The sequence below is a fragment of the Haemorhous mexicanus genome, chromosome 5 (assembly GCF_027477595.1).
Source record: "Haemorhous mexicanus isolate bHaeMex1 chromosome 5, bHaeMex1.pri, whole genome shotgun sequence".
Lineage (NCBI taxonomy): Eukaryota > Metazoa > Chordata > Aves > Passeriformes > Fringillidae > Haemorhous > Haemorhous mexicanus.
The window spans coordinates 12,186,020-12,209,059 of NC_082345.1; the positions used below are offsets into that span (position 1 = coordinate 12,186,020).

The following is a 23,040-nucleotide window of genomic DNA, read 5'->3' on the forward strand; positions in this document are numbered from 1 at the left end:
GAGGTCCACTTACTGCCCTTGTGGTCTTGATTTCTGCTGAGGATGGCAGCAGGAGTCTCTCCTCTGAAGAGTAAGGTGCCCACCAGGTCACGTGTGTCAGAGTCACAGCCAAGGCTGGTGACATGCCCAAGCAAAATGTGCAGGCAGAGCCCCAGCCTGTCCCTGGCTGTGTGTGCCTGCCCCAGTGAATGCCACACACACCTGGTACCCAGGTGAACTGGCTGTGGAGCTGCAGGTTCAAAGGAGCCTCAGCCAAGGTGGAAAATACAGGAGGAGTCAAATAAATGCCAGAATTGATGCAAGGGTAGGCAGAGGGGAAGTATAGTCACGAGGGAGGAAAAGCAACCATTTAAGTTGGTTTAAACTAATACAAAACCACACTCTGGGCCAGCAGTGACATCCAGATTGAACACAAATGTTTCTGTGTCCTGTATCATGAAGGCAGCTATGATGGCTGCCTGCCTTTACTTTCCACAGTAAATATCTTCTAGCAATCTTCTGTGGGGCTTCTAAGTGCTCCACAAAGCTGCAAGATTTGAGCTTAACCTCACTAGAGAAGCATTGCAAGTACTGGCCATCAGCAGCTAGATGAAAAGTAGTCATTAAGGGTATCAGACTGGAAAGGTGTTCTTTATAAAGGCATTCTAAGTGCAATTAGCTGGTGGTTCATAACACCTTGAGGCCATCACTCTTTGGTTTCATTCATTTTTTTTTTTTCTCTTTCAGTTCAGTTCAAAGTCAATTAAATCTCACCTTAAATCACAGGCCATCTTTCTGCCTGCTGGCAGTCTTTTGCTGAGTTTGTGAGAAGATTCAGTGGTGAGGACAACCAGGAAATCTACTTCTGTACCATTCCTGAATTTCAACAGGAGAAGCATTTTTCAAATCTGGGTGACACCTGGTAAATCTTTAGCAGGCAATGAACGAGGCACTTTCAGACTGACCTTATTTATTGTTGGAATGGAGATTAATAGATCATCCCAGAGGCCAGTGGGTTTGACTGATCTCTAAATTACTGACCTCCTTTTTACCCTCTCTAATGATAAGTCCTGTGCTTACCATCCTGTGGCCCTTTGGAACCTTCTGCTGGAGACAACTGGTTATTTTCCAGGGATTATGGCAGTTTACACATTCTAGAATGTGTTCTACCAAACTCTAACAACTGCAATATATATTTTGTTAGATTAGTAATTAATTTATTTTCCATCCAATCTGTCTTGTTTCATCCATCTCCTTTATCCAAGTGAGATCATTCATGCAGGATTTTTTATCCTCTTAGAATACTGAGCCTTTGGGAGAAGCTGGAAATGGTCTCATGCTTCTGACTTGGCCAACTCTGATGCTGTGCAAGATTAACAAGAAAGGAGTTCAGCCACTGAAATTAGCACAGTTCTAACTTCTCCTGATGGTTTCTTAGCTGGACATGCCACAGGCCTTGCTGGAATAATTTTTTCTGTTGGTCTTTGTAGTTTAGAAATGGAAGAGAATATACAACACAGGCAAATAATGAGGAATAATTTTATTAGCATAAATACGAGGTGAGCATTCCCTGTGAAAGGAAGTGTATTAACTCAAGGAGAAATCTGAGCACATCTCAGCTTCTGCAAGGTAATTTCTGCAGAGCTATAAAACTACAGAGCTGAAATACCATAAGTTATGCTCTGTCTGAAAATCTGGTTGTTCTAATTAAGCTGTCTTCTTCCATTCTGGCCAAGCTAGAAATGTATTTTTCTTGAATGCTTGGAAGATGGTTTTTGTGGTGTCAATAAAAGAGCTACATTTGCACAAGCCTTAATAAGTTCTGAGTATGAGCTGACAGTTTGCAGTCAGGATCTTCAAACAGCTCTTAAAAAGAGCTGTTGGATCCTGTCCTCCCTGGCAGGCAGACCTTCCTGGGCCATGTGTTCTTGTATGTTTTTTCTGATTCTGGCAGAAATGTTTTGGAAGACTGTGCTTTTATTATTAACATTATGAGAAGGGTACTCTGAAACATGAAGGGATTGTTTCTACCAAGGGGTTCCTTGCCTGAACTGGGCTAGAAAAACCAGCTGTTCTAGTTTACCTGAGCTATTGGCCCTTCTGATTCTCCTTTGCAAGGTGAGTTGCTTTTCTGCATTTTCTGTATTCTTTCAGGTGCAGGGTGAATTTACAGAGACAGCTGATAGATCAATCATTGCTGCTCTTGTCCATGCAGAGTGCCTTAAAAATTAATATTGTGACTATGCCACTTTGTCACTTTTCTACAGCCAGCTCTTGGCATGGGGCCTCACTCTGTGGTCCTAAATGCACTGCAGACATGCTTTGGAGGCAACAGCCAAAATGTAGCAGCAGGTCCTGTCTAAACTTGGCACCTGAACACCTCCTTCCAGGATTGTGGGGAGGAGCTGCCAAATGAATTCTGCTCAGCCTTATCTCTGCATCTGGCCCTCTCCTGGCATGGGCTGGGCCTGTGCAGGGGGAAGCAAAGCTACAGCTTCAGCAGAATGCTGAAATGTAGTAAATTAAAGCCCCCCAGCCAAATGAAACTTGTAATTGGTGTGTCACTTTCAAGTGAGAGAATAGCTCAGGCAGGTTCAGTGTTCTGCCTGGGTTGCAGAACTGTTGTAATTATCCTGTGTGGTTTTTAATACTTCTGAGAAGGAGAAAAAAAGGTGCACTACTTTTTTAGAGCTACACTCTGTTGCCAACATGCAGCTGGCATCTGAGGGCAGCTGAGCATTTCAGCCAGATGAAGTCTTGTGAGCACTAAGGCTGGGTCAAATACTGCTGTTGCCAGTGCAGGCTGAGTAACTTTTGAAGTAATGTGACTTCTTCTGGACACAGACATCAGACTGTCACTGAGATTGTAATTTAATTTGAAGATCAGACCCTTTCTCTCTGTTCCAATGCAGAGTATCTGCTGGAAACATGAGAGGACAGACTAAAAAATTCAATTTTACTGTTGGTACTTCTTAACTGCCAATACCTTTTTTTCCCTCTCCCTCATTCTCAAGAACATTCTTATTATAACCCTTGCACACAAATTGGTACAGATGCACTCAAACATGTGGGTGTATTGAGAGAGACATTAGAATTTGGTGTGCTTGAATAGATGTCACACCTTTCCAGAAGCAACCTAGATGATATGAAATCTCTCTTGGCAAAAGAATGCCCTTGGGGTATCACATTTGCACGAGGAAGCTCCTAAAATAAATATGTATGGGAGTTGCTGAATATATTTAATCTACATTTGTCTGTCAGAAACAATAAATCTCAAAAAAAGGAAACCAAAAAATCTTTTTAGTTTTTTAATCTTGAAGGTGAAGTAACACCCAAACAAGTCCTGAACCTGCTGTGCAGATTGCAGTCTGGATGCTTCTGGGTGCTGCTGGTTCTGCTCAGAGCATTCATGCTTTCTGATAGCAAGTTTGTTCAACAGCTATCAAAAGCAATTTACCAGGAAGCAGCAAAATAAAACACTTTATCTGAAACAGGTGCTTTCAATTAAAGTCTTTATATTTATATTATTTATATTTATGATCAATGTTTCCAAAAGCCAGACTAGTGCTTGGTGCATCTCCTGGTTGCCATCTTTGAAGGGCAGCACATCATCATTTCATTTACTTTTGGGCTCCTGGAAAATACAGAAATTTCCCTTCCCTTGGTGCAAAAATGGTCCTTTCAAGAAGGTTTTTCAAAGCATGAAAAAGCAACATCAACAACAACAACAACAAACAACAAATGACCACCTCAATGCTTTGCTGAGGAAGTGGCTTGGATTGTCCCTGGAAAATGATTTGAGATAGATTTTTGAAGGACTGGAGCTGTCCTCTGTGTTTGAGGTGGAAAAAGTGAGGTTAAGTCAGCTCTTGTAGCTGATGCTAGAGCAAACTGCTTGTTTTGAAGGGCACCCTGTCCCTAGGAGATTTCACTGATGCCCAGAGGCTTTCATTGATCTGACAGGTGAGCAACAATCAACAGAATACCTTTGGGTGTGGGAATGCAGTAAACTCCCCAAGAACAGGTAAAACTTGTTGTTCTTTTCCTGCAGTACATTCTGAACCACAGCACTTACACAGAGAATGAAGTTTAGGCACTCTGCTCAGGCTGTTAGTTCCTTTTTCTTTTGTACTTTGCAAGCAGAGGCTCAGATGTGCAACATTAAAGGGGAATTCTGTACAGAAAGTGTCATTATATGCTTTTTTCTTAAAGTGCTTGCATGCTTTAGGAATAAAAATTCCAATTTTTATATGCAACTCTTGATGGCAACTAGGCTTCTTAAGGCTTCCAGCATCCTGAAAGGAAGAATCCAGGCTAAAGTTTTCTCTTATGACAAGGTTTTTGATGGTTCCTAAAGCACTTATTTCAGCTACTCAGTGCCTTGTGCCTGGACCCAGTGCCTGGGCTCTCAGGGCAGCTTGCATCTCAGGTTTGTAAGGACAGGACTAACTCCTCTGTTAGTAATTACTGCTGATTACTTTATGTATTTTTAAAGAAGTTCAACTGAGGCTGGTGAGTACAGCAGAGTTGCTGAGATCTGGGGATGTTAGCAGACAACCTTTAATTTTTACATCAACTAAGGAGGAAGCACAGGATTTATCTTGTGAAAAAACCATCTCCAACTTTATTGCTGCTGTTAGGGCAGCAGATTGCTGCAGCACTCTGCCTTGGAGGCATAACAAGTAAATTATTTCAGTATGAAGTTCTTTCATGTAGTTTTGGGCTCTTCCCTCCTAAGTTCTGATGTCTTTTCCTTTCTCTTTGCTCAGCATTTACTGAATGACAGAGTACAAACTTTACCATCCATTAACTGCTCTCCACTGGTGTGTCCCAGGTCTTTCTCCATTCTCCTTACTTAAGTAGGAACAAGGTTTAAAAATATGCTTTAAAAAGGTTTAAAAATATGCTCTCAGTCTCCCTGGGCACTTTACACATTGCTCTTTTTTATCTAGGTTCCCAGGTGAACCAGCACCTCTAACTCAGGCTGTTAAAAAAAAAATATAGTCAGCAGTATAAAACATATTTCTAAGTTATCATATTTATTACAAAAGAAGCTCCAAAATTTCAAAAAGTACGTTTTTATTCTTCTCCCCTTTACACCTAATTTTAGTCTCTTTTTAAGAAAAAGAAAAAAAAAAGGAGACCCATATACCAAAATGAATCTGTAATTAGAGACTTTAATGATAACTTCTATTATTTACTACTTGAAATGCTCATTAAAACTAACATGGAAACTTTAATGAGAAAAATGAGTTCCTCATTATGCAAATATTTGCACTGGTGGACCAAGATTTGAATTTATCTAGATTATAGCTGGTGGAAACAGCCAAAAAACAAGGTCAAGTTTCCTCCTTGTGTCTGAGAGTTTTGTCAGCTGGGCAAGACCCAACATCCTTTAAGTTATCTCTGAAGGGAGGTGTGACTGCTGCTTTGTGTGGGGGCTCACATACAAACTCCTGAGCAGGGAGATGATTAAAGGCATTTCCAGAGCTGGCCTGCTCTGGCTGATGGTGATTCCAGCTGTAATGTGAGAGCTCCACTGGAAGGAGAGCATAAAAAGTGGTGAAGGAAGCTGTCACCATTATGAAAAATCAGAGCTCAAGCAAAAGTACAGCAGATCCTGAGAACAGATATGGGGGAGCTCTCTTAGGGTGGTGATTGGAAGACACACTTCAAGAAAGTCTGTAAGCAATGGGTTTTTCTCTCAAACTTGTGTTTTTCCTTTCAGGTATGGGTCATATGAAATTTTTTGGAGGCAGAACTGATGGCTTGATTGGAACAGCAACAGCATGGAAGTACAGAAGCATTCAAAACTTGTGAAAAGTTGATCTGCTTTGCTGTGAAGCTAAGCTTTGTGCTGGGCAATGAGAAAGGGCTGAAACAAACATCTCGTTCTGGTGTCACTGGCCAGTCCCAGTGAATGCTAATGTTTGCTGGAACTCATGTTGTTCTGTCTGCTTCATCTAGCTGGGCAGGGCCACTTGGAGTTTGAATTCCCCACCAGGGGATGAGTTTGCCTTCAAGGAGAAATTATTTACCAGTCTCCAGTTAAAGTTACCTCAACAAAATTTTTTTTTCCTATCCCCATAAGCCTAAACTGGTTTCACTTTATGACAAGAAGTTTCAAAGCCCTAAAGAAGTTGTACTAAAGGGGAGCAACTGGAGCTGTAACCACTTCACTGTGCACAGAATAGGAAATATTGAGTTGCCAGGCTGCTTTTCTCTTGCCAAGTCTTCCAAAGTGGTAGGAATGGAGCATCTGTGACCTGTCTGGATAGCTGTTCTAGCATGGCATCACTGTGCTGGTAAGAAGTTTTTTCCTGATGCCCAACCTGAATTTCCCACACCTCAGCATGGTGCTGTTGCCTGTTGCTTCACTATAGTGGAATAAATTTGGTTCTGTAATCTCTGGGGCTGAGATGCAAGTATTTGTAGGTTGCTTAAAAAGTACAGTCCAATGAGCATGAAGAATTTTTAAACAGTCTAAATGCTATGCTGCTTTATTTCTGGGAAAGAATATGAGTTATAGCTTCAGCCATGGAAATCCTTTAACAGATTTTGAAAATCCAAGGTGTGGTGATTTAATTTTTTTTTTTTACAACTTGAAGTTTTACCCCATCATTGTTTATACCAAACTACAAGCTCAGCTTTCACAGAAAATATCCATCTTGTTCATCACCAAATCATCCTCCTCACCATCAAAAGCCCTTAGAGTAAAGAGCTGTTTATGGGGACAGATGTCTCATATCAGCAGACTTAAAAAAAAATACTCCAAACAGACTTTATAGTGCACACAGTTACCAGAGAAATGCAAAGAACTGCACAGCACAGCTGTGAGAAAGCTTATCTGTCTCCTTATCTGCAAACTACAAGGGTCAGAGATACACAGGTGTGGCAGTGTTTGTGGGTCCCCAGGACGAGGGAAGAGATGAGAATCTTGACTCCGTTTCAGAAGGCTGATTTATTATTTTATTTTGTTATTATTATATTAAAATGCCATACTAAAATTATAGTAAAAGAAATAAAGGATTTCATCAGGAGGCTAGAAAGGAATGAATAATGAAATCTTGTGACAGACTCAGAGAGTCTGACACAGCTGGCTGTGATTGGCCATTAATTAAAAACAATTCACATGCTGGGTAAACAGTTCTCCAAATCACATTCCAGAGTAGCAAAACATGGAGAAGCTGAAGCTTCCCAGCTGCTCAGGAGAAGAAATCCTGGCAAAGGGATTTTTCATAAAATATGACAGTGACACACAGGTTTGAGAAAGTCACAGCAGGAAGGAGCAGATGGCAAATGAAGCAGTCTGGGAATGGTCTGCTAAATTCAGCCATGGGTGACAGCCAGTGCAGGTGAGTGGTGAGTGACCTGCTGTCAGAGAAAACATGAGCCTGCAGGGCTGTCAAATACCAGTTTACTCAGAAATGCAGGAGCTGGGCTGTTTCCACCAACCACTGGGCCACAGTTCCTGAGAAATATGTGTGGGCAATTAGAGGACTCCAACAACTGGAATAATTACTGAAGATGCTTCCCATCAAAGCTCTTTAGGGAATAATGAATAATAACTGAGCACAAGACCTTTATGACAAGAAGTTTCAAAACCCTAAAGAAATTGTACAAAAGGGGAGCAACTGGAGCTGTAACCACTTGCACTGTGCGCAGAATAGGAAACATTGAGTGCCAGGCATGGCTCTCTTGTCCCTTCAGAACTTTCCTTCCATGTGAATGAAGTTTCAGTGAGCAAGGCTGAATCTCCTGATGAATCTTTTGTAGCCCTGGGAGCCACCACTCTATCAGCACAGCCACTGTTGAAATGAAGGACCCAAAGAGATGGATATGGCTTTGTTTTGGAAAGAAACTCCTCAAGCCACGCCTGAAACATCCTTTGTTTTGAGACCTTCCTTTCCCTGAACCCTGTGGTGAATTTCCTGTGTCTGAGGTTTTGGGTTTCATGGAGGTAAGCAAAGTGTTACTCTGACTTCACTGCTGAATGCCCAGGAGATGGAACTGACTTTGGTGTGGGAGCAGAGATGGGACTGCTGGATTATTTCTGGTCTCAGCTTTGTCACCTTCAGAGGTTGTCTCCTGAGGCGGAGCAAAACCAATTTGTACTTTATAGCATGCCTGCACATTTCAGCATGCCTCTTGTACACAGGGCATCCCAAAAAAACAGGAATTGATTTGTCTTGGAAGAGGCTGGGGAAGAATCATATTTTTATTAGTTTAGGAGGAGAGTTATTGTTACAGCCCAGAAAGAATGTTGGCAAGATCTTCACAGAAACTCTCCTTTTTGTCTTTCTTACCCTGAAAAAGCAATTGTTAGATGGCATGCATGTAAAAATTAAACTGTCCCCTTCCCAAAAGGGGACTCTGCTTAAAGGACAACAGCATAAGCCAGTGTAAACTATGGGCTATTTCGTGTCCTTCTGGTGAAGCTGTCAGCAGTCAGAAGGGTGCCTTCTTGCCCAAACAACAGGGTCATGAGCATTTGACAAGAATTTCATGTTTACTAGAATTGTGGTAAAATATTTTTCAGGCTCGAGATGTTACACTGGTTTTTAATTTTATTTTTGCTTGGTGTCTACTGAGAAAAAAAATTCTAGCCAAGGTCTTACTGCCTGACTGCAGGAGTGGAAACAGTGACAGAGCAAAACATGCATCTACCACAGGTGGTTGGTTTGGACACCTGAGAGATCAGGGATCAGCCCTGTCCAGGGCTACACCTTCATTACCTTGGTTTTCTTTCCTGTTGGCAATCACCTCACTGCTGTTTGCTCACTTTAATGGCTTTTCACTCTCTTTTTTTTTTTTTTTTTTAATGCCTATTTAACAAATCGGTATCTGTAGCCACTACAGTGGATGTGAAGAACATGAGGCTGCTTTGTAAAACACAAAACACAGGTTTTGCAAAGTGCCATTTTAGTGTCTTTCAGAAAAACTGAATAGCTCTTCTTTTATAGATGAGCATATTGTAGACTGTAGAATTAATTGTGGCTTATTTATTTTCCATAACAACCCTCACAATAAGTTAATTACAGCCCTGGGGTAATGGTGGATTTGTCCACCTCTCTGCAAAACAGAGAAAATAACTGATGTGACCAGGAAATATGTCCTTGGAGGATGGGTAATTCATGTACTCAGGAGGAATTCTGTTAAAGGCCTCTGCTCCAGTCTTTCACACCAGAAGACACTCTTCCCTCCATCTCTTTGTGTCATTTCAACCGTGCCAAATCTTCTCCAAAAACACTTCTGCAAGAATATTACTGCTATCCAAGGCACCAGTTTTTGACTTCCAGGTTTTAAGTAATTTCAGGTCAAGTAGTGGTATCACTAAAACAAAACAAAACAAAACAAAACACAAAAACCCACTACAATGCTGGTGAAAATACTGATTTGTAGATTCTCCTTTTTATCACCATCTATATATATCATCAGACCTGAGTTTCTCATCCCAGCCTCCCTTTATGTTAAAAACCTCTTACCTTTTGTCCATATGCTTTTAAAATAACGAGTATTATCCTATTATAAAAATAGTATTTCAAGGCTATGTGTATCATATGTTTAGAGCACTTCTTTTTCCCAGCATCTGGAAAGAAAAACCTCTTTAAGAATCCCTATTTTAATTTTCAGAAAGACATAATACCTCCCTGGCTCTCACTGCAGCATCCTGTGTGCTGCTGTAACTGCAATGCAAAGGCTGCTGAGCTTCTCCAGTCTTTACCAATTGTGCAGGGTTTAAACTCATTCACATTTGTAATGGGGCTAAGCCCAATGTCCAGTTTTGAGTTAAAACTCAAGTGTGCTCGTGCATCCTAAGGCACAGTGTGCTTTCCAGGCAGAGTTCAACACTGATACTACAACATTGCTGATTTATTTTGTTGTTATTCCAAGCCAAACACAGCCTGGAACCCATTTTCTTATGGCCTTCATGGGCTTCAGAAAGTTTCTGCACTTTTTGAAAGATTTTATCCTTCTTGGCCTATCACTATTATTTTTCTATGGCTCAGACATGGCTGTTTCCCTTCCTGCTGAAAACACAGTTAGGATGTATTTTTGAGGGCCAAAAAATGTCTTTAGATTTCTCTAGAACTGAGGAAGGCCTTAAGTCTCTTACTGAAGTTGCAGGAGGACCCAGATGTTTAAGTAGTTCTGTAAAGAAGAGCAGGGTGGGGATTCTGGGGACCCAGCTCCTTTCAAGGTGTGAGTGGTGATAGTTTGACTCATGGTCACACTACAGCTGATTACAAATTAGAGCATGCAAAACACAGATTTTGTGCAGATTTGGAGGCAATATTTGGTCAGCACTGGAAAAAAATGCCTGATGGTGAGCACTGGATTTGCAGTGTGTCCCTGTTTCTGTGTTGCTCTGCGACCATGGGCTTGTTCAGAAGCCCCTGATCCCATGGGGGAATTTGCAGTATTGGCTCTAAATTGTAGCTGCAAGAAGATGCCTGCTTCCTCTTTTCTGTATCTGTGCATGTTTGGGCTGGTCTGAGAGAGGACTAAGAACAACAAGATACTAATAAGAGAATGGGAGCTTAGGTTGAATAATTGGAGAATTGTTAAAGAAATGTTAAGTTCCTAACCTTGAATTATTTACAGTCACATTGGGACTGGAAGATACAGCTGAAGGAGGGATGAAGGCAAACTCTGATTACTGATCCTAAGCCTACAATGCCTCAAATGTGTATTTTAGGATGTTTTTAGCTCTGAACATGTGAAATAAGGCAAAATTAGTTTATTTCCCCTCCATATGCAAGCCTATTAATATATGCAAAGTAAGCCTGCAGAGAAAGGCACCCCCCTGATCTGTGTACAGTGTCTGCACTGAAGCCCTTTTTGTTTGTTGTGTATTTGAGCAAATCTCTCTGCTGGGTTTCCAGTGGGCTGTGCAACATCTACACCAATATTCCAGGCATAACTCTCATGGTTGCACCAGTATCTGCTGTTTCAGGGCCTGTCCTTGATGTGCTGTGATGTTGAGCTCAAATATGCATTTCCTCTGGTCTGACTGCTGTTTCCAGATCTTTGTCTCCTATCAGATGATGCCTTTAGGTCATGTTATCTTCCCCATGGGATGGGTCTGGAGCTTGAGTCAGGAATGTAAACGGAGGTTTTAATCAGCAGCACTTTAAGTAAAGGAATGGAGGAGCAGCTGGAGCTGGAGTAGCTTGGGAAGCAGCAGTTCTCAGCACTTTGCATGGCCTGAGCATGATTCACTGGGTGACTGCTCATCAGGCCAGCTCCTGAAGCACTCCCCAGGAGGGCTGTGGAGAGACACTGTTGGGCTTTTGGCCCTGAAAACTAAAGCTAGGAAAATGCTGATGCTCCTGTCGGGCAGGAACCCAAGGGCTAAGCATGGTACTAAACAAAAACCCAACCAAACAGGCAGCCTGACTGGCCTCAGCTTCCATGGGCTGCATCTGGAGCAGGGATTGCCAGGCTAAACAGGAGCCAGGAGAGGGCTGGGGTTCTTGTGTGTGGCTTTTGATGGTGCCAGCTCATTTCAGTTCTTTTATGGGCCCAGAAGGGGAGGCTGAACCTCTCTCAATAGATAGCATGTACCTTCTCTAAAGAAAAACCCCACAAAAAAAGACAAGTAGCCCAAACCCTGTGCCCATGCACAATATAATACAATTATTTTACATAGTTTAATTCTATTTAGGAAAGGAGAGAGAAGAAAAAGCACTAAGGTTCAGGAGCAGTAACAGTAGAAAACAAGGTAGGAGGATGGAATGAGAAAAGGAATGACTATTTCTCTGGTAATGTCTATAATCTACTCCAAAATTATCTGTACTATTAAAGAGTTTCTACTAAAACAATTCTCTGAAAGGTGGTTGCCCTGGGTTATGGTTAGGACCCAAGACAAGAGGACCTGGGCTAAGTTCCTTGTTCAGCCAAAAACTCTTTGGGCCCTGCTCAGCATGTTTAAATTCAAGGTTTCCAATCTCCTCTCAGGAACAGAGCAAGTGGGAATGTTCTGTTTCTCAGGCCCAAGACTATGGTGAGGCTGATTTAATTATTTTTGAGATCTCCAGTGGCCCATGGTGAAGTTTACTGGAAAACACCAATTAAAGAGAGGTGAAAACAGCAGATTGTGGGTGGTTTGACAGGTCAGCAAAACTGGACAAAGAAGTTATTTTCAGGATAACTTCTCTGATGCCAACAGGAGCATTACACAGCTTGCCTTCAGTAACACTGTGCTGTTACAGGAAAGTTTGAGTCTCCATACCCAGATTTAATTTAAAAATGGGTTTGCCCTTTCAAAGGAAGGGCTAAGGCTTAAAAATACATTCGCTGCATCCCAGCCAAGTAGGTTCACTAATAACAAAAAGACCAAAGACAGATTTTTTGCATTAGAGAGAGCACTTTATTATTTCTCTGCTTTGTTTTCTTTGGAGCCCTGCTGAAGTGTTTTTGATTGCATACAAGTAGGAGATCAGTTGTAATAAGGCGTGTCTCATGTTTCTGGTGTTGCTGCCAGGACTGAGATAATTCTTTGTGACTTTTGAACACTGCTTTGATTTTAAAGGGGCACTATCATAGATTCATTTCAGTTGAAAAAGACCTTTAAAATCACTGGATCAGTGGTGGAAACAACCCAAAACCTCTGCATTTCCTTTTTAAGGACATCTTACTGAGAGGTACACATATATTTAAAAGTACCCAACACCATTGCTTGTTTTGTTTCTTAAATACCATGTGAGTTTAATAAGACTAAATGCATGAGCATTTCTAAAAGCTCCCTTCTTCATCTTTTAGACTGCAATTCTTCATTCCTATGCTACTGTGTATTCAGGTTTACTCTTTCCGTATTAATTTTGCCTACCACTTCTTTTGGGTAATAAAAGGAGACTTGTCCAGGTTTGCTGGTATTCATTCTTTCATGGCACAAGCAGAGTTACTTGGGTTAACAAGTGAGAAGAGAAAGTTGGATTTTAATTGTCTGTTTTCTATCATATTGGAAAAAGTTATAAAAACAATTCCCTCAACATGCTGTGCTGTAAGTTCCCTTTCCCCGTGTTGTTTTTGGACCTGCAGTATTTTGAATATGACATCCTACAAAAAATAATAGTATTTTTAAAACCTCCTACTGGAGTGCACTTGATTGGAGTTATTCAAAGCAAATGAGGAGGACTAACAGCCCTCTGGAAACGATCAGTGACAGGAAAGCAGCGTTGTTTGCTTCCCTCCCCGGGGCACATTCTGTCCTGTCTGCACGTGTGGGACTTTCTGGGACTCCCTGGAGAGCTGTGGGCATCTGCCAGCAGAATTCAGCTCCCAGATACCCAGAAATATGTTTGGACACGGTGCAGTGGTACAACCCACTGGTTCTACATTTCTGGTAGGAGCCAGACCTCTAGCCAGGAGTGTTGAAACGAGGAGGGCTGGTGACCTCCCCTGTGAGGTCCCTGCTCCAAGGATTTTTCATCTCCTGGACAAGTTCAGCAGTGAGGGTACAGGATGGGCTCTGCTGGAGCAGAAGGGCTTGTAAATACACATGACAAAATATCCATTGCCATAAAGGTAGCTCACCTCCCCTGATTTCAGAAGAGTAATGCCAGATCACATCTTGTCGTGGTTTGAGAGGAAATGAGGTTTTTTTTGGGATGGTGTTGACATCTGTTGATAACCCAGCAAAGATAAATTCTTATTTATATGAGAATTTCCTGCTGGTTTAATAGACAGTCTAACCCCTGGGTTTGTGGGGTTTTTTGAGAAAAATCTGACTTACTAAATGTAGCAGATGGGATTTTTTTAAGTGCTTCTTTACCATCTTGAGCATCATGTAATGAAAACCTGAGCCTTCAGGTCCTCAGGATTTTTTTCCCCTCCTATTACCTATTCCCAGGCATAGTCCCAAAGTTATCACTTTGCATGTAATTGCTGTAGGGAGGATGATCATTTCAAGTAAGAGAATATGAAGCAGGATTAGATGAATTCCTTAATCAGCACAGAGCCCAGCCTCTTGTGCTTGTCTGTTACTTCAAAAATAAAGGCAAAACTCCACTCCCTTTATTATATATAATCAACAGAATTGTTTTGAAATTTTAATTTTCTTAAAATAATCACTGAAACACCCACAAATAATTTCTCCACCAACTAGCAAAGAATGGTGAGCTTAATTTCAGCCCAAAGTGTCTGAAACAGAGTGCCTTAAACCTAGTGGTTCTAGTTAAAATCCTTTCTGGACACAGTTGTAAAATGCAACAGCAATGTGAGGGAGGATGAGAGGAGCAAGGGATGGTAAGATCTATGTAAAATAAGTTTTGCTGCTGTTGCTGATGAAATCTCAAAGGAAAGAGGCTTAAGAACCAGTGAGCCCATGAAAACAAGCAATACAAAAATAGTAATTTTAACTTCATTGGTGCTTTTATAATTCATGTAGTGAAACAGCTTCTTGTGCTTACTCATAGAGTCTGGAGATTCTTATTCAGCTGTGTGAAGAAAAAAAAGAGTGAAAAATTACTAAATTCTGAGCAGTGTACTTGATGCTTACCCACTGTAGAAAACTTTTGGTATAAAACAGTCTGAAAAGAATTTGCTGCCCACCAGCATTTCAAACTCCTCTGTATAGAACAAAGACAGTCATCTGGAGCTCTGACTAGTGGTAAACCTGGATGAATCTTCACCTCAGACATCCTGGAGAATCCATCTTTGGTTATTCTTGTATTGACATTTGTATTGATGTTGATACACTGGTACTGATGTTGTCAGTGACAACGAGGTGATTAGGATTAAAAACTCAAACAAGCTACTCTCTGGCCACTCAAGTCTTTATAGCAAATCAGCTCCTTTTTTTCTGAGATGCTTTGTGGATCATGATGGTGACGCCAAGCCTGTGAAGATGGTTGCACAGGCTGCTGTATCATCTCTGTTTTCCTGGCATTTTGCTCTGACTCAATCTTTCAGTGAGTTGTAGGCTTTTGTGGTCCTGCTGTTGATGAAATCTGCCTTCTTGAAGTCAGCCTTTGGAATGGAAGAAACAGAACAGTTCATTATCTTCAGTGCTGATTCTGCAGGGGAAGGCTGAGTCCAGCTGCCTAAAAGCTGGATAAGGAGCCATGGTCTGGGCAGAGTTCTGAGAGTCACAGAGACAGAACAGCCTTGTTTAGTCCAGGATAGATGAGAGGATAATTGGAATTGCTGAACTCCCTCCACTGACTGTACCAGGAGCCTGTTCTTCCACCTCAGCTCTACAGACTCCTAACTTTTAGGTCACTAATAGCTGAGATCAACCTAGCTGAGATTAACCCTGAACAAAGAACATGAGGCAATGCCAGAATGACTAAGGATTTTATCAATTTCATTTGATCAAGTGATTTCTGCGGCTTATTAGACAAAAGTTTCAAAACTGTCTGGGCATTAGGTAGTTCTAAAGTTTTCAGTGCCATACCTGGTGTCTCTAGGAGACCTGATTTGCATAGGAAGAGCAAATAATCAGCATTTTGGAAAATCAGGTCTGACAAATGTGTCCTATAGACTTTCTTAAACTACCAGTAAATTCATAAAATTCATGCCATCAGGGATATTGCTGATGGTATGGTAAATTTATTGTATGGTAAATTCAGGAATGCAGTTGTAAAAGAGACAACTAGTTAGGAATTTATATGGCACAATAGCCTTATTCTGGAACACAGATTTCTGGTTTGTGGGGCCATACCTGCTAAGTGTGATGCAACACTGTTAAAGTTTATGCTAAGAAAGCTTTTTGGAGCAAATTTCAACCATAAAAAATCTACAAAGAGAAGCAGCTAATAACAATTGCTAACAGCTTGCTTGAGAACTTGAAACAGTTTTAGGTTATAGAGAATTTGAAGTGACAAATTCTGAACAGCAAGCACACAAGGACTGAAACCAGTTTGAGATGCAGGGTGAAGGTAGGTAGGTGGAAGTTAACTCAGCTGAGGGTTGGAAAAGCAGGCACAGAGCTTTAAAACAACCAAACTGCTTTGTGGCACACGTGCTGGCCATTTTTTGTTTGATCTCACTATGGCAGTAAATGCTTGCCAACACCTTTCCCAGGGCCTAGGTTTGGTCTGATTATACCCTGGGCTAGCAGGCTGTGCAAACAACGAGGAGAACAGAGCTGCTCTGCTCTAAGAGCAGGAAGCTGCCTCGCCCTGCCCTGGTTTTGCTCCACCGTGGTTCCTCTGTGCCAGGCTGGCTCAGCCAGCGGGGGTGGGCACCTGCTCTGCATCACCTGCCACCACCTGACACTCCTGGCAGGCAGCAGCAATGCTTCCCATAAGCTTGTCCAGATGGTATAAAACCACAGAGGGAGAGAACATGAACACAGAGGGGAAAAAATTAAGGCCATGCGTTACTTACACAGGCTTATGTACAAGAAAATAAAAAAGCCAAATTCAGGGACCACTTGAATCCTATCATAGGTTGATTCTTAAACGTACAGGAGTGCTAAGGGCCCCAGAGGACAAATGAAAGGGTTCTAGGTCTGAAGGAACAGATTATTTTTCTTTGTGCTTACCTTTTTGTAGGCACTGTGCAGATCAGTGTGTAACCACAGGGAGTAGAGGAGGACTGAAGCAGCCCTGCTGGCTTTGCTGAACATATTGCTGCCATTTTGCAAAAAGAACAATAAAACATATTTAAATTCCCACATCATAATCATGGTGCATGTACAGACCTCAGCAAAATAATCTCATAGCATTTGTTTTATCTCTCTTTACTCCTAAGTGCTGGTTTGCCACCCATTAGGTATTGTAGCATGTTTCAGACTGTCCTCATTACTGAAACAAATGAAACATGCCTTCCTGCTCTACTCATTCTTCAAATTTAGAGAGAAGTCAAGTGCTCTGTAGCCTGTATCTTACAACAGCTATCATATTGTGCATTTTCAGCTGAGGAAAATAACCTCAGCACAACAACCATTTGAAAGAATCTTTCCAGTAGGTGAAATCGCTTGTTAGTTAAACAGGATTTAAACTATTCAGGTCCTCATGAGGCCTCCTTTACTGGGATTGATTTCCTCTTTCATTTTGCAAAGAGAGAGCAAGGTAAATGGAATAGTTACTGATATTTTTAAAACGTTAATTATCTTTGGAGTAAATATTGATTGCATTTGTTTACATATCAAAGAACGATTAAATCTTGGATCTGTTCTCTAAAATGCCAATATGTTATTTTTAAGTACAGATCTATGGGTTCTATAAAATGTGTCCCTGCACTTTATTGCTAAAGTTTATCAGGGTTGTGCTATAATGAACAGGAAAGACATTTTGGGTACAGCTGAGATCTGCTGATCAGTCACTACATATATATCAGAATACAGATAGTGTGGTGCAGTTATCTTCTGAGGAGTTATTTAAAATGTTTTAATATTATTAGTTATTTTATATGCCTAAATTATATGAATTAAATTATATTAATTTACATAATATTAAATGCTTTAATATTGTATAGCTTTTTTAATGCTGTAAATGAGGAGCATTTGAAATGCTGGAACCTAGTGAGTTTAGCAATGGATGGGAGAGCTGTCCTAAGAGACCATTCTGTATTTCCCAATCAGTGAATTCTATTCATATCCCTTATGTGGGCTGTCTTCTACCTTGAGATGAAGCTTTTCTTCCCCTGAGAGGCAGAGGCTGCAGTTTCTTTTTTGCCTGGGGACAGAAGGAGGCTTGTGGAGCCCTTACCTGTCCTTGATGCTAATGCAATGACCTTGTGGAGCCCTTACCTGTCCTTGATGGCAGTGACCTTGGGGAGCCCTTACCTGTAATTAAAGCTGATGGCAATGACCTTGTGGAGCCCTTACCTATCACTGATGCTGATGGCAGTGACCTTGTGGAGCCCTTACCTGTCACTGATGCTGATGGCAATGACCTTGTGGAGCCCTTACATGTCACTGATGCTGATGGCAATGACCTTGTGGAGCCCTTACCTGTCACTGATGCTGATGGCAATGACCTTGTGGAGCCCTTACCTGTCGCTGATGCTGATGGCAGTGACCTTGTGGAGCCCTTACCTGTCATTGATGCTGATGGCAATGACCTTGTGGAGCCCTTACCTGTCGTTGATGCTGATGGCAATGACCTTGGGCAGGCCGTGGGTGCTCAGGAGCAGCCGGGCGTTGTGCGAGCTGCCCTGGGTCAGGTTGAACAGGGTGTAGCAGATGGATGCTGTGGTTTCACAGGCAACCTCAGAGCCTGGCACACACTCAGGCAGGACTGCCACCAGGTCAGGCAGGACTTCTCTGGCTGCAAGGTGGGAGAGGGACAAGCAGTTCCATTACTAACAGGAGCAGATTTACCTTATTCCTCCCACTCTCCCTCAGCAGGGAGTTGTGTACTCCTACCACACACTCCTACCTGCATTACATCCCCAAAACTGAGGTAAAGCTGCACCCACACTACAATGGACAGCCTGTACCTTGCCTCATGCACAGTCCATTAATAGCTCATGTGCTGGACTGAACCCACCAGGTGTCACTGTCATATTTTCTGGAAAAATCCCTTCACCAGGATTTCTTCTCCTGGGAAGCTGAGAAGCCTTTGAGAAAAATGAAAACAATAATTATCTGATTGCTTCTCCTGTGTTTTGCTGCTTTGGAATGTGGAGATTGTTTATCCAACATGTGAATTCTTTTGACTTAATGACCAATCACGATCAGGCTGTGTCGGGACTCTGGAAGCAGTCACGACTTTTTCATTAGTATCTTGTTAAGCCTTCTGTAAGTATCCTTTCTCTATTATTTAGTTAGGTTCATTTTGTTTGATAAATTTAGACCATTATAATCTAGAAAACAGTGTGCCCTCTCAAATGTTTTCCTTTGGCCAAAGTTTTTCTTTTTGGAATTTGACCTGAATTCACACATGCTTTCAGGCAATCAAAAAGAACATCTTTTGATAGAGAAAAGGTTCACCTGAAATTCCCCCAGTCCTCTCTATTATGGGTAAAACAAGAACAACTGTGAATGTGCAAGATGAAGCACCTGCCCCCCAAGCTTTGTGCTATTCTGTCTTTCCCATACTCTCAAAAATGATTTTTTCCTGATGACATTCCTACTTCTTATCAGTTTAATTTCTTCTCTTTCAAGGGGATTCACCACCTGTAACACCATATGGATTTGTTGTTGGGCTTTGAAATCAGCCCAACAACATCTTGTAAGATTTTAATTAATAGGGAATGTCCTTTAAGGCTCAAACAAGGCCCAGGAGACTGTTCTGCAGAATTCTGGAGGGTAATCTGTCCCATGAACTATCTTTATACCTGGAATTTCCCCTTTCCCCCTTGGTGGGAACACAAAAAAGGACAATGAATTATATGAACACATTTTATCCTGTCAATAGGAAAAAGTCTTAAATACACAATAAATTGAAATGAGAATACTCAGAATAGAAATGAGATCATTTAAAAGAATTAACTATTTTTCTATAGCATCTTATATCTTCCATTATTAAAAAAAAATTGGCAGGAAAACTGTGTGGGCTGCAAACTTCTAAAGCTTTGTGTCTAATAAGAGAGAGTCTGATCTTTGCTAGAAGAATTAGAGATGTTCTGTGATTTCTTGCAAAGCATTATGCAGCTGTGGCAGCACAGAACTCAGCAATCACCTTCCTTTACCCTGTTTTGAGCAGAAGAAAAACTCCTTCTGTGCAGAATTTACTTCAATTGTGTGTTTTTGAAAGTAACACCAATGGAAGTCTGTGAAGAGGAATACCCAATAAAGTGAAAAGCTTGTTTAAGCAAAACTCTTTATTTTAAGCCCTGTACAGTGACTGCAAGTATCTGGTGAAAAATCTACTAAACTCACAGATCAGGGGTTTTTCGAGCATTTCTTTCTTTCAAAGCAGGAAACTTTGATGTGAAGGGAGCAGAGCAAGCTCTGAGTCTTTGCTCACCTATGTCATTTTGCAGGGAGGTGTTTCGGGACAGGTTCCTGAGCAGGGAGACCGCTGTCTTCTTCACTGCGGGCTGGCTGACGTGCAGCATGGCGCGGATGCTCGGGAGCCCGTTGGCCCTCTGAACCACAGTCCTGGCCACTGCCAATGGCATCTGTGGAGAGGCACTTCTGTGTCATTGCCACCAGTGCAGAGCCTCAGAAAAAGCCACACACAGCCAGCTCTCTGCACCAGTTTAAGCATATTTCAAAGTTTTAAGCCAGAGTTACATATGAGTTGCTACAGGGAAGGGAGGTGATAAAAAAGAAATTGCAAGCCCTCTTTCTCCCAGGTGCTCTTTGGCTAGTTCCTTGGACAAATATCATCAGTTTCTTCAACACATGAGTGATCTACTGCCCTCCTCTCTCCACAGGACTGTCTTCCACAAAATGACATTTTTAGTGCTTTTAACATCTGCTCATTCATCCCTCATAGTGTGATGAATTAGCAAACTCCACACACGGAGCTGTACACAGAGGGAGAAGAAGCAGACCCCACTATCTGCCAAGCAAGGAAAAGCTGCACTGCTGGTTATGATTTTCCCTTCAATGTCCTTAATTTTCCTTCACCATGTCAATGAGCCAGTGACTTGTCAGTGCTTATTTGAGCTCAGCTGCACAGCAGCCCTGAACTCCACGCATTCACATCAAGAACTAGATGAAAAGAAAAGAAAAAAAGCTGACTTACTGGTCCAGTGCCAGCTGTGAGGTTCTGGAGAGCTCCCAGGGATGCTTCCTGGGTGTAGTTTCTGGTACTCTTTGCTATTAAGGAGAGGTATATCCTAATCAGTGTAGAATGCCAGAGCGACTCAACACCTTTGGGATTGCTCTTTTCCTCGGGAAGCGGGGTGTCCTGCTGCTTCTAAACATGTCAACAGATCAAGCCTTTAGAAACAGTACAGATCTCTGTGGCTTAATGCACCACAAGCTGAACTAGCTCTTTTGTAACTCTGCATGACCAGGTTATTTGGAGACTGTCAAGTTCTGAGCTCAAATAATAATGTGCAAAATTTCAGTATTTGATGATAGTGGCCAGTCCATCCAGTGGAGTATTCCTCAACTAACAAAACATTTGCTATGTCATTGCCATCAGCAGCAGCTAAATGAGAGAATTGGTGTCAAGAAGGACTATCAATAAATTTGCATTTTTGGGGCAAGGAAGTGTCACCCTACCAGACACATCAATAACAGACTGTTAATTAGATTACAGCCTTATTGTTCAGAGTTTGCTACAAGTTATTAACCAAATGAGATGTAACTAATCATGTACTTTACCTCTTTTACTTTTCTGCTCCGTGTTCCAAAACAGCCTGGTGTTTTATCATTGTTAGAAATATTTCTTCTTTGCACATATATGCTCTGGGCATAGCTCTCAGGGAGCTCTATCTCTAGCTGGTAGGAAAGATTGTGAAGAATACACACACAGTTCTCTGTGGCCTAAAATAACAAAAGAATAGAAATGGAAAGCTTTGGCATGTGTTGAAGGGACATGTACAGACACAGGAAAAGATTTCATTTTTGGATCTTCAGTAACTGCAGAGTTTCTAATGCCTCATGGAAGAGCCAGGCTTCATGGCAGTGATCCACCAGAGTGCCTTACACTGAGAAACGCAACATGCCCTGGGATGTTCCTGAGCCCAGCGGGCAGCTGGCACTCGGGGCTGCACTGGGAGGGGGGTGCCTGCCTGCTGGAAATGGTCCTGGGACATCAAAATTCCTCAGCTGTGCCTGGGAATTGTTTGGGCAGGTGCTGCTTGACACAGAAATGTGCCAAGAAATGTTTAAGGGCTTAGGAGCAAAGATGATCATGTACACACACCTCTCCATAGCATCAGCAAGAGGGAAGCTTTTTATCTTCCCCAAGGAGGAAGTGTTTTTCTCTGGTGGAATGCTTTTTAAAATAAGACATTCCTTCCTGAACGTGGCTAAGGTCAGGGCTACAATTTCTGAGTGATGAGTCCAGTGGCAAAGAGCTTTGTTACCGGTTGCTCCTCTTTTGAAAGTCAAAAAGGAATGAGTGGTTTTAAGACAAAATGCAGCAGGGAGCTACTAGCACATGTGTAATGTGCTGGATTCTCCCTGAAGCTATGGCACTGGATACAGGGAGATGGGCAAGCTCAAGTAACTAATCCTAGAACAGAGCTAGAAATGTGCAGTAATTTATACAGCACAAGTTATGGCAGGCCCACCAGTGACAGCTGCTCTTCTCACCCAGCTTCACCCAGCTGAAAGACAAGATCTGCTCCCAAAATCTGTGTTCAGGGTTCACCTGCACTCCGTGGGGGGAGGAAGAGTGAGAGAAGCTGGCACCTGGAGGTGTCCATGTCCTTGTAGTTACTGGCTTAGGCTTAGGCAGCAAGGAAAAAAAGTGCAGCTTTTTTTTTTTTCTAAAGAAAACCTAGGAAAATTAGTTCTGTTCTAAATGATGCAACCTCCTTAATCACACTGCCACCCAAAGGGATTTAGGTTCTTCATTTCCTAAGGGGTATGTAGCAGTAAATACATAGGAGAGTAACCAGATTAATGTTTTAAGCTTCTAGCTAGCTAGCACCCTGAGACAGCCAACATCTGACTCTTTCATGTTCCAGCATTTCTGAAAGCTGTGATTTTATCTCACTTAAAACAAACAAACAAAATGCAACAACCAAAACAAAACCAAAACAAATAAACAAACAAACCCCCCCCCCCCCAAGAAGTTTCTATCTTTCTCTCTAGAGATTCTGAAGTTTTTTTCCCAGTGCTGAATTATACTATTCTTTTAGATTGCAGGATAAAAATACTTCAAAAATATTCTTACTGGACTTCCACCTTTGGTGGCAGTTTTAAAAGCCCTGAAAATAAGTTCTGTAATTGCATTACAGCAAAGTTTCTGAACACTGGTTTCTAAACAACAACAGAAAAATGCTCACTAGGCAATTTCCCCTAGGAAAACACTTTTCATCTCAAAGAATACCTTGTCATTGGGCTCATGGTCTGCAATAGCTCCTTGGATATAATACACAAGAGAATCAATCAGGCCCTCACATTCCCTCATCTTCTTCCTTCCTTCTGGGCCAGCAGAGCTCATGTTTCTGTGCAGGAAAGAAAATGTTGGGGAGAAGAGATTTAGTCAAAGCTATTTTCTTGTGCTCCTCTGACAAACTTTTGCAGCCAAAACT

At 41.8% G+C, this 23,040-nt stretch overlaps 1 protein-coding gene across 3 annotated transcripts in view; it reads right to left on the reverse strand.

Moving 5' to 3' along the window:
- Window positions 1–12,329: 12,329 nt before the first annotated feature.
- Window positions 12,330–23,040, reverse strand: part of PKP2 (plakophilin 2) — a 40,080-nt gene continuing 29,369 nt past the window's right edge. For 2 of the 3 annotated variants that reach the window (XM_059845920.1, XM_059845922.1), the window contains exons 7-13: window positions 22,836–22,953; window positions 21,158–21,319; window positions 20,571–20,744; window positions 19,845–19,998; window positions 18,011–18,200; window positions 16,472–16,559; window positions 12,330–14,952 (exon numbers count right to left, since the gene is read on the reverse strand). In XM_059845920.1, coding sequence (XP_059701903.1) covers window positions 14,884–14,952; window positions 16,472–16,559; window positions 18,011–18,200; window positions 19,845–19,998; window positions 20,571–20,744; window positions 21,158–21,319; window positions 22,836–22,953 — 955 coding nt within the window. In that variant the 3' untranslated portion in view covers window positions 12,330–14,883. Of the gene's footprint in view, window positions 14,953–16,471; window positions 16,560–17,758; window positions 17,785–18,010; window positions 18,201–19,844; window positions 19,999–20,570; window positions 20,745–21,157; window positions 21,320–22,835; window positions 22,954–23,040 lie in introns of all 3 variants that reach the window. The other variant, XM_059845921.1, reaches the window with a different exon arrangement.